The sequence below is a fragment of the Arvicola amphibius genome, chromosome 12, assembly GCF_903992535.2.
Source record: "Arvicola amphibius chromosome 12, mArvAmp1.2, whole genome shotgun sequence".
Taxonomy (NCBI): Eukaryota; Metazoa; Chordata; class Mammalia; order Rodentia; family Cricetidae; genus Arvicola; species Arvicola amphibius.
In genome coordinates, this window is record NC_052058.2 from 55,398,590 (window position 1) to 55,413,276 (window position 14,687).

The 14,687-nt window shown below is 46.6% G+C and overlaps 1 protein-coding gene across 1 annotated transcript in view; it reads left to right on the plus strand.

Moving 5' to 3' along the window:
• Positions 1 to 3,816, plus strand: part of Styxl2 (serine/threonine/tyrosine interacting like 2) — a 28,013-nt gene extending 24,197 nt beyond the window's left edge. Inside the window, exon 5 of the mRNA XM_038348556.1 lies at positions 1,055 to 3,816. Within this exon, the coding sequence (XP_038204484.1) occupies positions 1,055 to 3,816 (2,762 nt within the window). The remainder of the gene's footprint in view (positions 1 to 1,054) is intronic.
• Positions 3,817 to 14,687: the final 10,871 nt, after the last annotated feature.

Genomic DNA, 14,687 nt, shown 5'->3' on the forward strand with positions numbered 1-14,687 from the left:
TCATGATCCAATCATGGTAGCTTCTTAAGAGGCAGAAATGAGGACACAGGGGGACACACACACACACACACACACACACACACTTTCTGTCCTTTACCCTGTGGTGTGCCTCAGGACTCCACCAGCAGGAAGGCTGTCATTTGATACCGCCTCTAGACCATGCACCTTCAGAATCATAAGCAAAAAATAAACTTACTCTCTTTGTAAAGTAGCCCGCCTTGGGTGTTTCATTATGATAGTAAAAGGTGAGTATAGCACCGGTGGCATAAGGCGAGGCTGGGTGTCCACAACAAGTGATGTGGGAACCACCCTACTCTATGTGAGTTGTCCAAACCAGAAATAGCTTGTTCCATCCTGAAAACAAACTCCTCATAAAAATAATAAAACTATTAAGGTTGATGTTTCCATTTAATGTTTGAAGGGGAATGTCCTGTAGTCATGAGGGGAATGCTTAAAAGATTAACCAGGAAGAAACCAAATGTGATGGTGATCTTTGCAAAGGCCTTTGTACAAAGGGTCTGGTTCATCCAAATGCATTTGCTGTTGACCCCAGAATGTCAGTGTAGAAGCCCTGGATTCCTATTGCTCTAGGTTATTCCTTACTTTGTTATATGAAAGAATTCTCCACAAATTAGACAGTCCACTATGGAGGGAGGTGTATGCATCTGTAGATCTGTGAGCCAGTGAGCTCCTATTGCTGTCAGCATCCTGCAGAGGTCAGATGATGGGAATGATGGTCAGATGATCCAGGATGCTGTAAAGAGAAGTTTCCAGGGGTTTTTGCCCCTGTCTTCTGCCTCCTAACTTCTTTAACTTTCCCTTTCTTGAATGAGGAAGTGTTTGGGGGGGGGGGGGAGAAAGTAGAAATGGACCCCAGTGTTTCAGAAGTGACAGCAGTGGGGACACTCTGTCCAATGTCCGTGGGACAAGTGCCTGTGTGATTTGAGCAGGGATGAACACCGGAAGCTCAACACATCAAAATAACACACTAGAAAAACAGCATGAGGAAGCCAAGCAATTGTGTCATTGCCTCTTGTGCTCATTTTGCCTTTAGGGAAAGTCCTGGTCAGCAGTGAAATGGGGATCAGCAGGTCAGCAGTGCTGGTAGTCGCCTACCTGATGATCTTCCACAACATGGCCATCCTGGAGGCCTTGATGACCGTGCGCAGAAAGCGGGCTATCTACCCCAATGATGGCTTCCTGAAACAGCTGCGGGAGCTCAATGAGAAGCTGATGGAGGAGAGGGAAGAGGAGGATGGTGAGGAGGAGCCTGAGGAGGATGCTGGGAGCACACTGGGGGCTAGAGTAAATTCACTGATGGTTGAAGAAGAAGACGATGCCACCAGCCACCTGAGTGGCTCCTCCTTGGGGAAGGCCAGCCGGGTCTCTAAACCAGTCACCCTCATTGATGAAGAGGAAGAGGAGAAGCTTTGTGAGGAGTGGAGGAAGGGGCAGGGCCTCCCCAAGGGCGAGGCTGCTGGGTGTAGAAAGGGCAGTTGCTCTGCCTCCTCTGCCCAGGACGAGGACGACTGTGAGGATGGGGATGTGGGAAGGATAATCCAGGAGTGGCAGAGCCGAAATGAGAGGTACCAAAGCAAAGGGCACCGACAGTGGAGTCGGGAGGAGGAAGAGGAGGAAGAGAGCTCCTACTCCGGCAGAAGGCGCAGGCACACTCTGAGCGAGAGCAGCGTCTCAGAGAGTGTAAGCAGCCATGACATCCGGGTCTTGAAGCGGCAACTGGAGAAGAGCAGCCAAAGCCGCAGCGGAAGACGCTGTTCCGACTCTGAGTCCTCAGAGAGCACCTGGGACATGTGGAACGAGAGGTTGCTTGAGATTGAGAAGGAGGCTGCCCGGAAGTACCACTCCAGAAGCAAGAGGGAGGAGATGGACACGGATTCAGAGGCAGGGGGCAGGGTTCGAGAGGAAGATGAGGAGAGTGTGTTGTCCGAGGCCAGCTCCTTCTACAACTTCTGCAGCAGGAACAAAGACAAGCTCACGGCCCTAGAAAGGTGGAGGGTTAAGAGAATCCAGTTTGGATTTCACAAGAAAGACTCGGAGGTGGGAGACGGAAGCAGTGAGCATGGTGCTGAAGAGGCAGCCGGGGAGACAAGCCTCTCTGATGTCAACCTGACAGCCTACCAGGCCTGGAAGCTGAAGCACCAGAAAAAGGTGGGCGGTGAGAACAAGGAGGAGGTAGTAGAGATGAGCAGGGGAGAGGATGCGGCCTTGGCCAAGAAGAGGCAACGGAGACTGGAGTTACTGGAGAGAAGCAGGCAGACGCTGGAAGAGAGCCAGTCCATGGGAAGCTGGGAGGCAGACAGCGCAGCTAGTAGGAGCATCCCCCTGTCTGCGTTCTGGTCTGCAGCCCCCTCGGTCAGTGCAGATGGGGACACGGCATCAGTACTCAGCACCCAGAGCCACCACTCTCACCTGTCCCAGCCTGCAAGCAACATGCTCACCGCGCCCTTGCCTAACTTGCCAGTGGGGCCCGGAGACACCATTTCCATTGCCAGTATCCAAAACTGGATTGCCAACGTCGTCAATGAAACCCTGGCCCAGAAGCAAAATGAAATGCTCTTGCTGTCCCGCTCGCCATCTGTCGCAAGTATGAAGGCAGCGCCAGCAGCCAGCTGCCTGCGAGATGACCAGGTCTCCATGCTCGGCTCCTCCTTAAGTGGTTGCTTACCACCTCAGAGCCAGGTGAGGCCTAGCACCGACGTGCAGTCTGTGCTGTCCTCCACCAGCTCACTGACCTCCGGGGCAGAAGGCAGTGGGAACAGAGTGAGGGGGACCAGCAAGCCCATCTACAGCCTCTTTGCTGACAACGTGGACCTGAAGGAGCTCGGCCGGAAGGAGAGAGAGATGCAAATGGAGCTTCAGGAGAAGATGTCCGAGTATAAGATGGAGAAGCTGGCCTCAGACAACAAGCGCAGCTCCCTGTTCAAGAAGAAGAAGGCCAAGGATGATGAGGACAGCGGCGTGGGTGACAGAGAGGAGGACACAGACAGTGCCATCGGAAGTTTCCGGTATTCCTCCCGCAGCAATTCTCAGAAACCTGAAACAGACACCTCCTCCTCCCTGGCCATCTCCGATCTCTATAGAAATGGCCACAGAGCTGGCAACGAGATGGATAGCAATATTAATACGTGGCTGAGTGGCCTCAGGACAGAGGAAAAGTCTCCTCCCCAAAGCGATTGGTCCGGAAGCTCCAGGGGGAGGTACACCAGGTCTTCCCTGGTCCGGGAAACCGAGTCTAAATCTTGCAGTTACAAGTTCTCCAAATCCCGGTCAGAGGAACAGGACACCTCCTTCCACGAAGCAGACGGCAATGCTGTGAGAAACACCTCACGGGTCTCATCTTCCACCACCAAAGAGGGCAGAGAAGTTCACAAGTTCTCCAGGTCCACATTCAGCGAGATGGCGAGCTCCCGCGAGGAGAGCCCAGAGCCCTATTTCTTCCGCCGGACCCCTGAGCCCTCCGACGGGGAAGAGTCCCCCGGACCAACACGTCCAAACTGGACTAGGCCCAGGGACTGGGAAGATGTGGAAGAGTCATCTAAGTCAGACTTCGCTGAGTTTGGGGCCAAGAGGAAATTTTCCAAGAGCTTCATGAGGTCGGAAGAAGAGGGAGAGAAAGAGAGGACAGACAGCAGAGAGGAAGGGAGGTTTGCGTCTGGCCGGCAGTCCCAGTATCGGAGAAGTACAAACCGACAAGAGGAAGAAGAAATGGACGATGAAGCCATCATCGCGGCTTGGAGACGGCGGCAAGAAGAAACCAGAACTAAACTGCAGAGGAGAAGGGAGGACTGTGAATAAGGCCCACACTGGAGACACTGGGAACACAGAAGCCATTCTGCTTAACATGGGGCTTGGGACACCTTACTACTGCCTGCCAAGGGTTGAGCAGGTAGGCAGGATCTTCCAGATATGCAGAAAATGCAAGTGTCCAAGAAGAAAGGGCCTGGGCATACAGTAGCAGGGAGAAGCAAGAAGAGCCATCCATGTGACGCCCAAATTCTGCACTGGCTGACGCTGTCACCCAAGGCCCTCTAAACTTTCGGAGTTTCCCTTCTGTGTTTGATAGTGTCCATTGCAGAGCGGAGAAGCCAGTCTGGAAAGCCACCGAGGAAGACTGCATAGGCAGACCGCAGTTCTATTTGTAGAGGTTTTGTCAGGAGACCCAGGTAATCTACTCTGCGGTAGGTCTGACCCCTCCCTGCAATGCTCATCTGTGGTGGTTTCTTTTCAATGTTCTGGATCTGAATTAAATTGGTATGTTGTCAAACAGTTCTGCGTTCCAGTCATTTCTAACCCTGGTTGTTAAAGGACCCTCATTTGAAAAGATGCAACTGGGTTTTCATGAGACGGCCACACCTGTGCGCTGCTATGTTCCACGAAAGCTGTGTCGTCAAACAACACCATGGGTATCTCATTTCTGAAGAGAATGATAAAGGGTTTAGGATATCACACAGTCAGTCAGAGGCCATACTAGAAAACCTCGGAGAGAAACAGAAGAAACTAAGGAAATAGAGAGCAAGTTTGCTTAGACGAGGTAGAGAGAAAAACAGGCATGAAAGAGAATGAAAATAAGCTCAATTCAAAGTGATGAGGACTTTTTTTAAAATGAGAGTTAATAGCCATTCTTGCTTTTAACTTACAGATGGGTCATTTAATAATGCAGTGGATAACCTACTTTATCCTTTGTTGAACTGTGTATCGGTTAGGTTGGTGAGAATTGTTTGCCCTTTTCCACAAAGTCCTTGTGTCTCTAAAACGTAGCCTACATTAGTGAAGTTGCAGGATTTGAACTCTTGCCTCCCTAAATTAGTGCTGAGCAAACATTCAAGGCATGCGTCCTCTTGTTTCACCCCAGTGGGGAAGCACCTGTGACAGACGCCATCCATGTGGCTTCTGACCTTGAAGTTCAGTTTTACAAAGGGGAGAATGAAAGATCGTTGTATTTTCTATCTTTCCCTGAGGAGCCATGCAGAGCTCCGAGGTACCAACCATTAAAAGTTCCAGTTCCAGAAGAAAAGTGATCAATACATGATTATTGAGAAGAAAACAGAGGAGCCCACTGATGGGAGAATAATAAACAATAACCATGTGATCAGTTTTCTGAGCTGAGTTTCACAGAGCACAGAGCTTATACACCCTCTTGTGTGTTAGTTCAGCATCACACATCACAGTAAGCACGCGTGATAACACCAAGGCAAGAGGCCGACCCGAACAGCCCGAACTTGGAAGGGTACAAAACGCCATCCACGCAGCTGGATTGATTTGCCAGCCTCCACTCATCTCCCTCCATTGACGACAGGAGAGCAAGGCCTTGAGAAAAGTACTCAGGCCCTTCCCATTCACCCTTTCCTCCCCTTGCGAACCTTCAGTTAGTCAGCTCCAGTCCCTAATTCCTGAGGCTCAGGAATCCCATGGTTCATAAAGATGCTACCTAATTAACTCCCCCATAAGAAGACTGGTACTACACATTCTATACATTCTGTCTGTGAGAGAGTTCAAGGTCCCTCCCACTTCATTCGTATGGGAAGGCATCGGATACATGTACAATTGACCTTTGAACTTCAGTTTTCTGAAGGGAGCAATTTGAGTACCATTGAGTGAAGTCCCTTTGCCTTTCTACCAGGAACCAGTTACCTTCCATATCTCTTTATATATATGATCTCTCTCTAAAATATGTAATTAATCTCACTCATGTCAAGATAGGCAATGCGTTTTGAAATCAAAACCATTCCTAGTCAATCCCAATTCATATCTTGCAGAATGAATGTTGAGCACACATTAAAGGTGTATTGATTTCAAAAATTGCCCTATCTTTCTCCAAGCCTGGGAGAAACAGACCAAGAGACAATCTGTCTGGCTTTGGCTGAACCCTAGATTACAGGGACAATAATGACTTTCATGGCCAAGAGGAAGACCATTTTAGCTCAATACACCAGAAAAATATCAGTGTCCAGCCCCAAGAAAACACCTTTGCCTGCAGTGACTCCCAAATAGCTGCTAGGGATCCTGCACTCAAAATTCTGAGAGTTCAGCTTCTTCCTAGAGTCCAGAATACATTTTTTTTTAGAAATCAAATCAATGAAAATCACATTTGATTTATGATGAGCTTGAAGGAATATCTGTGAAGTAAGACTCTAAGCAAGGGCAATGGCCAGTGGTATTGTGTTTTAGTCTCTAAATGACATTAAAAAGTAGAGGTCAGTGGAAGTTTCCATTGGAAATAGATGGCAAACCCAAGGCGATAGATGACAAGCTGGGAACTCAGAAGTTACCAATGCTTCTAGTGCAGAAATTATGTTCACAGGTGGGGGGAGGGTTAAGGAAGCTAAGAAGTAACTAGGTACCAGCAACCACAAGAAATTGATACCACCTTAGGCCTGAGAAATGGAGCTAGGAAGCTGGTTCCAGTCTGGGAGGACACACAGAATAAATGGGGGAGCCTAACAACCTGTCAAAGGAGTGAGAGAATCAATCTCCTCTGTTTTATCTTTTGCAAGTAACTTCCAGCAGGTAGGGCTAGCTGTCTATGGAAAGATCTGCAGTGTGCAAGGACAGATGGAAAGCTACAACACAAAAAGCAACATGTTAAATTAGGAGACCATCTCCAGAACACCATTTGAAGGGTGCGGTCTGACTTCAGGGAAAATAACACAGTCACCAGACACCAAAACAACCCACAGCTAGGAACTAACATTTGGAATGGAATTGCAGCTACATAGAACCAACTGTTAGAGAGAGCAAGGATTTTGTTTTACAGAAACAAGAGGAGGAGACTCTGAATATGGTTTTTGTCCATCCTGAATAACCCAGAATTTATCAAGAGAAAGCTGCTACAATAAGAGTAATTGTACGCAGAAAGGCTGCCCACAAGAGTAGAATCCTGCTCAGGACTTAGAGGCAGGGTAGGGAAGGGATGGGAAAGGGGCTTGATTTTTTTTCTTCACCCAAGTAGAAGTCCAGGAGGTAAATGAAAACATGGCAGATGTGAAGAGACAAGGGGTATCACCCAGCAACATCCCAGTAAGAAACAAAAGTCACACCCAAACAGAGCAGTTCAAAAGGAAAATCTCATAAAGGGCTATTTACAAAAGTGCTGGCAAGGTGGGGAAGCCACAGGGCACCTGTGCACTCAGGGAAGGGATGCACCTGCAAGCTGGGAGAGGGAGCATTTGGAGAGGGAAAGAGCTAGGTGGAGGGGCAATTAAAACCACCAGCCTGGCACAACCTCACCCCTTTTTACTCTAATCTGCTTTCCATTTCCTCACAGGTCACAACCATCTAAATTCTAGGGGAAGGGAGTTTTATACAGAGTGTACCAGTGTGGGAGCATGGCTGGGATGGAGAGAAGAGTGTACCAGTGTGGACCTGGAAGGACAAGCAGAAGCTAGGCAACAGAGCAGGAAAGCCAGGGTCAGTGCATCTGTTAGAACAAGTTTGATGATGGATTGCTTTTAGTGTTTGGGATAGTTCCAGAATCAAAAATATGAATTTCTCAGATTCCCTGAAACTTTAGTTTTGAAAGAATCATTAACCAATGAAAATTAATATCAAAGTCTTGCCACAATCAGCCATCAAGCATGCTATGTAGTATCCTCCATGAGATGACCCTTAAACACAAATATATGCCCGAACTTAGGATCACCTCCTCTTCCTAGTTGTGACATCAAGTTTATGTTGTAAAGGGAGGCCAATTTTGTTTTCACTGTGGTAAGTTATTCCCGAGCTCCATTTTCTCTTCAGGGTGCCTAGCATCTGCTTCGGGTACCAACTAGAAACACACCACCCTCAATTCACATGCATTCCATGTAAAAATTCATATTTTAAATCATCACATTTCCCTAACTACCTACCAAATCTAGCATGATTCTTGTGAAGGTCATCAGCAACATAACTTCATTCTCATAGGCTCCACACCTGCTAACAGTCATCCTCAGACATCTCTGACCTTGCGGCACCTGTGAGCAGGTGTATATAGAGACCAGCTGGTGCAGGAGCCAGGCCTTTCAACCACCACCCATCCAGCCATCTGTAAAATAACTGGGCATGCCCTCAAGCCAAGAGCAGGTGCACTGGAATTCCTTTCCTCTATCTTTAGATCCTTAAGGCAGAATCTGAGAGCTAGTGAGATGACTTTATTTGTAATATCCTTTCCATGAAACCATGAGGACCTGAGTTCAGATCTCCAGAACCCACACACAGAGTTGGGTACAGAGACACACACCTCTAATCCCAGAGCTGGGAGCTTGCTAGCCAGCCATTCCGGTTGAAACAATGATCTCCAGGTTCAAAGGAAGTCTCAAAAAAAAAAAAATAAATAAGATAGAGAGCAAGTGAGGAAGACATTCCACATCAACCTCTGGCCCTCACTAACACAAACATGTGCAAGCACAATTGCACACACATGAATGAATATCTCACACACATGCGCGCGCACGCACACACACACACACACACACACACACACACACCACAAGCTTGCTTCTGTTTTACTGGCAACCAAGACAGCAGCTGTGCCTTGTTGTTTTTGTTTGTTTGTTTGTTTGTTTCTCAACTTGACACAAGACAAGGTCATCTGGGAAGAGGGAACTCTGAGAAAGTGCCTCCATCAACTCACCTGTAGGGCATTTTCTTGTTGGTGATTGATGGGAATGGGCCCAGCTCAGTGCAGGCAGTGCCACCTCTGGGCAAGTGGTCTGGGGTTGTGCAAAAATGCACGCTGAGCAAACCCTGGGCAACAAGCAACATTCCTGTATACGCTCCACTTTGGTTCCCACCACCAGGCTTTATCCCTGCTTGGTTTCCTGCCTCTGCACCACTCAGCGAAGGACTGCAATCAAGACGCGCAGGGCAGATAAATCCTGTCCTTCCCAAGCTGCTTTTGACCATAGTGTTCATCACAGCAGTAGAAGGAAAACTAGCAGAGGGGCTTTATCCAATAATTCAGTTCAATCTATTTCAACTTAATCTGCTTTAATGTCATCTTTGTAGTATTATTGCACCATGGCACCGTGCTATCAAGAGAAAGCTATGTGAAGTAACAGATAAATAAGAAAAAGTTTTAAGACACTCATGAGAATTTAAAAAAAAAACTGAGTTAAAGAACTATTAGCTACCTGGTTCTGAACTTAACATTTTGTTAAATGCACTAGAAAAGGTCAAAAGACTAAAAGTTGGAACCTCACAGCTGAGACTGATGCCTCCCTTTGCCTCACATGGGCCGGATAATGTTGCTCCACGTACCTGCTTCCTAAGTTCTGTCATCAGCACCATCTACGCAAACAAGTCTCTTCTTTCCCGCTGTTTGACACTTACAATAGCTTGTTAAGCAATTTCAGACCCCCTCATCTATCTTAGGGCCAAATAAATCTTTCCAGAGCTCACACTTTTGGTACTTTTTATTTCTCTGTGTAAAACCTTCAACGGCTCCTCATTATCTATGGAATAAATCTCAAATTTGTCATTGGAGGAACATCTTACCTACCATTCACAGTCCTCCTGCAAGGTTTCGTCATGTCCCTCTGTCGAATGGACCAGTTTCTGGAGCACTGCTCAGGGCTCACTTCCCATCTTTTCCTCTGCCTGGGCATCCCACCACCAATCACTCTGCCAGCATCCTGCCCCCTCTAGGGTTTTTCCAGCAGTGCCTCCCCAGTTCCATCTCTTCTAGCCCTCTGGCTACCTGTGTCTCCACCCCTAAGCTCACAGAGCGTTTGCTTGTACTCATTTTGATGCTCATCCCAGTCTAGATTTTATTAGAGGAATTTGGTAGTTAAAGACGTGCAACTTTCAGGATTATTGTGGCACTATAATTAAATAGATTCTTTTAATGTGCCTAGACAGTTCACGGCATGCAGTAGAATTCAGTAATTGTACATTGTTATATATAATTCTGTGATAATAATCTGTTATTATTATGTCTGTTATTATAGCCAGTGTGGTAAAGTAGTTAAGAGCACAGCTTTGTAATCTAATTGAAAAACAGCCAACACTTATATTAAGTGTTTACCACATTCCAGGCACTACACTGAGAGATTTAGCATGGATTATCGACTTTATCTCTACAATTATCTCCTTTACTCTTCAAAATCCTACTCTTTCTGTGTTTTGCCTTAGTTCTGAAGAATATGCTATGCCTAATGCAGTGTGGTAGAGGCTGAGAATTCAGTAGAAATCAAGACAGATTGACTCTCATCCTTAAGGAGGTAACGGTGACACGAAGAGATACACTAAGGAAATGGTACGTTTGGAGGCGCGGGATATTATTTGCTTATTTTCAGCTTTCTGTGCGGCTGGCTGGCTGGCTGGCCCCACTAGGATGTGAGCTCCAGAAGGGAGCTGGTATTCTGGGCTGTATCTCCTGCAATGAGACAGCAAGCCTGCTCTCAAGAGGACCAACTCATAGCCAATGTTTTTAATGGATGACGATAATAAGTAGTTGGAAGGAGATACACAGGGTGGCATGACAGCGGACGGGGTGGAGGGGATGGGAAGGTTGCTCTACTCAGGGAGGTGTCTCTAAAAGGGATCATTTAAACTGGAACCTGAAAGCCAGACAAAGGGAATACAGCTCCACTGGGGAAACTGATGAAAACCTTGAGACTCACAGAGATGAAATAATGGATTACTCAATATAATAGGCCACTGGAACTCAAAACCCCAACTGAAATCAAGACAGCCTGACGGTATCTCAGAGTTCACACGCCTCCGGGGGAGGCAGCTTTTAACAGGTGTTTTTGCACAACGCCTGGCGCATGGTGGTTGCTCACTGCCTATCATCTGTTACGTTTTACGCTCTTAAATTAGTCCTAGTTTGAAAACATAGAACAAATTACTCCATATTTAATTCATTAGAGATCACATTTAAAATCCAAAGAGTCAGGTTTTTTTTCTCTGTCTCATTCCAAGATACCGCCTACCCCATGAGTGAACAAGATGGTTAGAGTGTGAGGGAGAAAGACCGCCTTGGCATGTGAGCATGTCAGGGTCACCCAGAGTCAGGGTAACACAACAGAGGTACGATAGTTTGTGTCCCATGCCTGGGAGGAAAATCTCCTATGTCACCCCCACTGACTGCCCAGTGGAAGGCACTGAAGGTATTTCTCTCCAGGCCACGGGGGTGTTTTCAACACTCCAATATAACCCAGTTTTGACAAGTGGCTGTGCCTTTTGAGACAGAGCAGGGAGCATGATGGGGGAGAAGGGAGGAGACATGAAAGAGGCTTCAGATGCCACCAGAGTGATAATTAGTCCTGACCCTGCTCTGCACCCAGCCAGCTACAACCAAGCTGCTGGGATTTCATTTCCAAGGGCTGCCAAGAACTGCTCCAGGAGAAGCGGGCATCCCTTAAGGGAACGCAGTACGATCAAAACTCATGGCTGGCAAGAAGGCAAACAGTGGGCATGACTCACTGCCCTTTGTTGAGTACTGAGAAGCCTGCCTTAAGTGCGCCATTTCCTAGCTTACGTTTCTCAGAGAAGAGTGCCCTGCAGATAAGCCCTCAAGCAAGAAGGTCATGGAGACAGCTTCCTGCTCTCAGCTCTAGTGGTCCCAGAGAGGGGCACAGAAAGAGAGACCCCCCCCCCCCGAATTCTACAGCTTTTCCTTTGGAAATTCCACTGGAAAACCAATTGACAAGCATCCAGTCAAGTTCCATTCACCCTAGAGACTGCTATGACAATCCATAAAGCAGGCTTTACAGATGAAGAATTTAGATGGGGTGTTATGTTTGTGCCTTCCCCAGTTCATGTAGTAAAATCTTACCTCTGATTCCACAGTAAATAGTATTCAGAAGTAGGGCTTTAAGCCCCTGATTAAGTCACGAGAATGGGGTGAGTATGCTTATAAAAGACACTAAGGGGAATCCATCTTGCCTACCTCCTCCACCTGGTGAGGACATATTGAGAAGGTATGTTGGCCATAAAACCAGATAGTCCTCACCAGATAGTGAATCGGCTACAACCGTCATCTCGGATTTCTCAGCCTCCAGAACTGTGAGCAACATTTTTCTGTTGTTTACAAATCGCCTAGCCTATGCCATTTTGTCGCGATGGTCTGCTTAGACCGACAAGGGGTGAAGCAATGTCCTCGGAGCCACACAGTAAGTAAGGAGCCAAGGACTTTACAATTAGATATGTCTAATTTTAAAACCACTTTTTGTACCGTACCATTTTGCCCTTTTAAAGATCCATGCCTGGGGAGAGATTAAAACTGCAATTACAGAGAAATCTAGACTCTAACTGCAGGGCTGCTGGCGGCTTGGCCATTCAAAAGAGACAGTTCCTGAACAAAGCGGGGGGGGGGGGGGCTGGAGTTGGCCTTCCTGCGTTTTGCACATTAGCCATCTCACTAATAAACAGTGCACAGCGAAGGATTGTGGGGAAGATGACAAGCACGTCGTCTCCTGGGACAGCCTTTAAATAGGAGCTTTACTTAAAGGATGGCATGTTCAAAGAGGTTAAGATTTCCACACGCTCTCTCTTCCTGGCTCCCAGGAGAGACGCTTTCATTGTGGGGAGTCACAATATTTGTGCGCCTCTCAGACAGCTTTCCCCTTTAAAGCTGCACAGCACAGGTAACTATGTAGCTCTCAGTTTATTACAAAGGCTGACAGAGGGCTGGAGGAGGGGAGTTTCAGCAAGGCTTTCCTGGGCTGAGGTTCTCAGGAGATGAGGGTTCTGTTTCTGGATTGATTTCAGGGTGCACGGGAGTGTGAGAAGAGAGACGAAGACATTAGGCAAATCACCCAGTCTCAAACTGAGAAAATAGTCACCTGTTGAATAAAAGTCGGGTCAAGGCAATTGTAGATTTCACACAAAGCCAAAATTGAGACGCATAGATCTAAAAATAGATCTATTAAATAGACAAAGCCAAAATTGAGATGCATAGATCTAAAAATAGATCTATTAAATAGACTCTTCCTGATGTCTGCTTGTCTATTAGATGATAGATGATAGATAGATAGATAGATAGATAGATAGATAGATAGATAGATATGATAGACAATTTTTTTGAGACAGGACTTTATGTATCTCAGGCTTGCTTTGAACTCACAATATAGCCAGTGATGGTCTAACATGAGATCTGCCTAGCTCCACCTTCCAAGGCTGCGTGTACAGACATGTGCTGTCACGCTCAGTTTTATGCTGTGCTAAGAATCAGACCCAGGGTCTCTGATATGCTAAGCAAGTCCTCTACCAGTTGGGATACATCCCTAGCCCTTGATGTATACTGATAAACGTAACAAAAAGTTTAGACATGCCATAAAAGACTCCATTGTCCTCTCTATTCCTCCCGTCTTCTTTCTTTGGATAAGCTCTCTGGGGCAATTAATGTGAGACAAGATGGTTCTGATGCTAGAAATGCAAAGCTGACCAAACACAGTGTTACCCACTGGAGAGTTCGCATGAAGTCTAGTGGAGTCTTCGACAACGGAAGGCACTTCACACAGCCTTATGAGACAGATACCTCTACACCCACTTACAGATGAAGAAACGAGTCCAAGGAAGTGAAATGAGTTGCACAAAGTTGTCATGCCTAGATCGAGAGGGTTGACTTTAAAATCATTTCTGCCTGACCCTGGAGCAAACGGTCTTCCCCATCTGCTGTGGATTCCCAGTTACAACGTGCTCTATGGGAATGGTGTGGCATTTTGGAGTCCACAAACTTTTCTGTCATACCTAATTTATTTTATTTGCTATCTCCAGGCTCCTCAAATCAAGGACAAGTACCATAAATCCACCGGGGGCATACACTTTTTAGTTGAATGGTCTGTGGTGTTGCTGCTGCCTCATTGGGGTATCCTGATCTTGTCTGGGGCGTTCTTGGTTCCTTTTTCCTTGAGATAATGTTTGATCTGTGAGCATCTGCTCTTTTCTGCCTTTTGTTTTCAGCTTGGGTTCTGTATAGGAAATGGTCCTGCTCTCAGCTTTGAATGAATGAGTTTATTGGCTATGTAGCAAGCAACAATAAAAGAACAAATAGCAAATAGTGGATAGTTAGAAGCAGCAGGTAGAAAGTAAAACACCATCAAATCAGGCTCTTACAACATCCAGCACAAATGACTGCCATAACTGGACTGAGCAAGCAAGCAAAGGCAACATCGTAAAATCAGGCACTTAAGGCACACAACAGAAATGACGGGGGAAGCCCTACTGAACCTGCCGTACTGGAGGTTCAGGCAAACCAGAGGGCTGTCTCCATGGATGAGCTTTCTGGCTTCTGTTCCTCCTGCAGGTATTTTTATGCCATTAGATAAACAATAGTAAATTCTATTGGAAAGGCTTTACCATATAGCTGCTCCCAAGGGCATAATGTTTTTAATACCCTTGGCTGTTTGCTGTTTTCTTTTCCTGTTGCTGTTACAGAGCCTGTTCCAGGAAAGAGAGTTTTGGAAGACACTTGAAATAAACACTCTTTTTTTTTTTTTTTTTTTTTTTGGTTTTTCGAGACAGGGTTTCTCTGCGGCTTTGGAGCCTGTCCTGGATCTAGCTCTTGTAGACCAGGCTGGTCTCGAACTCACAGAGAATAAACACTCTTGATCCTGGGACAAGTAAACCCTCCTTGCTCCCGGAGTCCCCTTGCAAGAAGCATGTGACAATTTGCCAGTATAAAGTGGATTACACTTATGCTACAATGTTATAGGTGTCAAATATACTTCCTCAGAATTGTT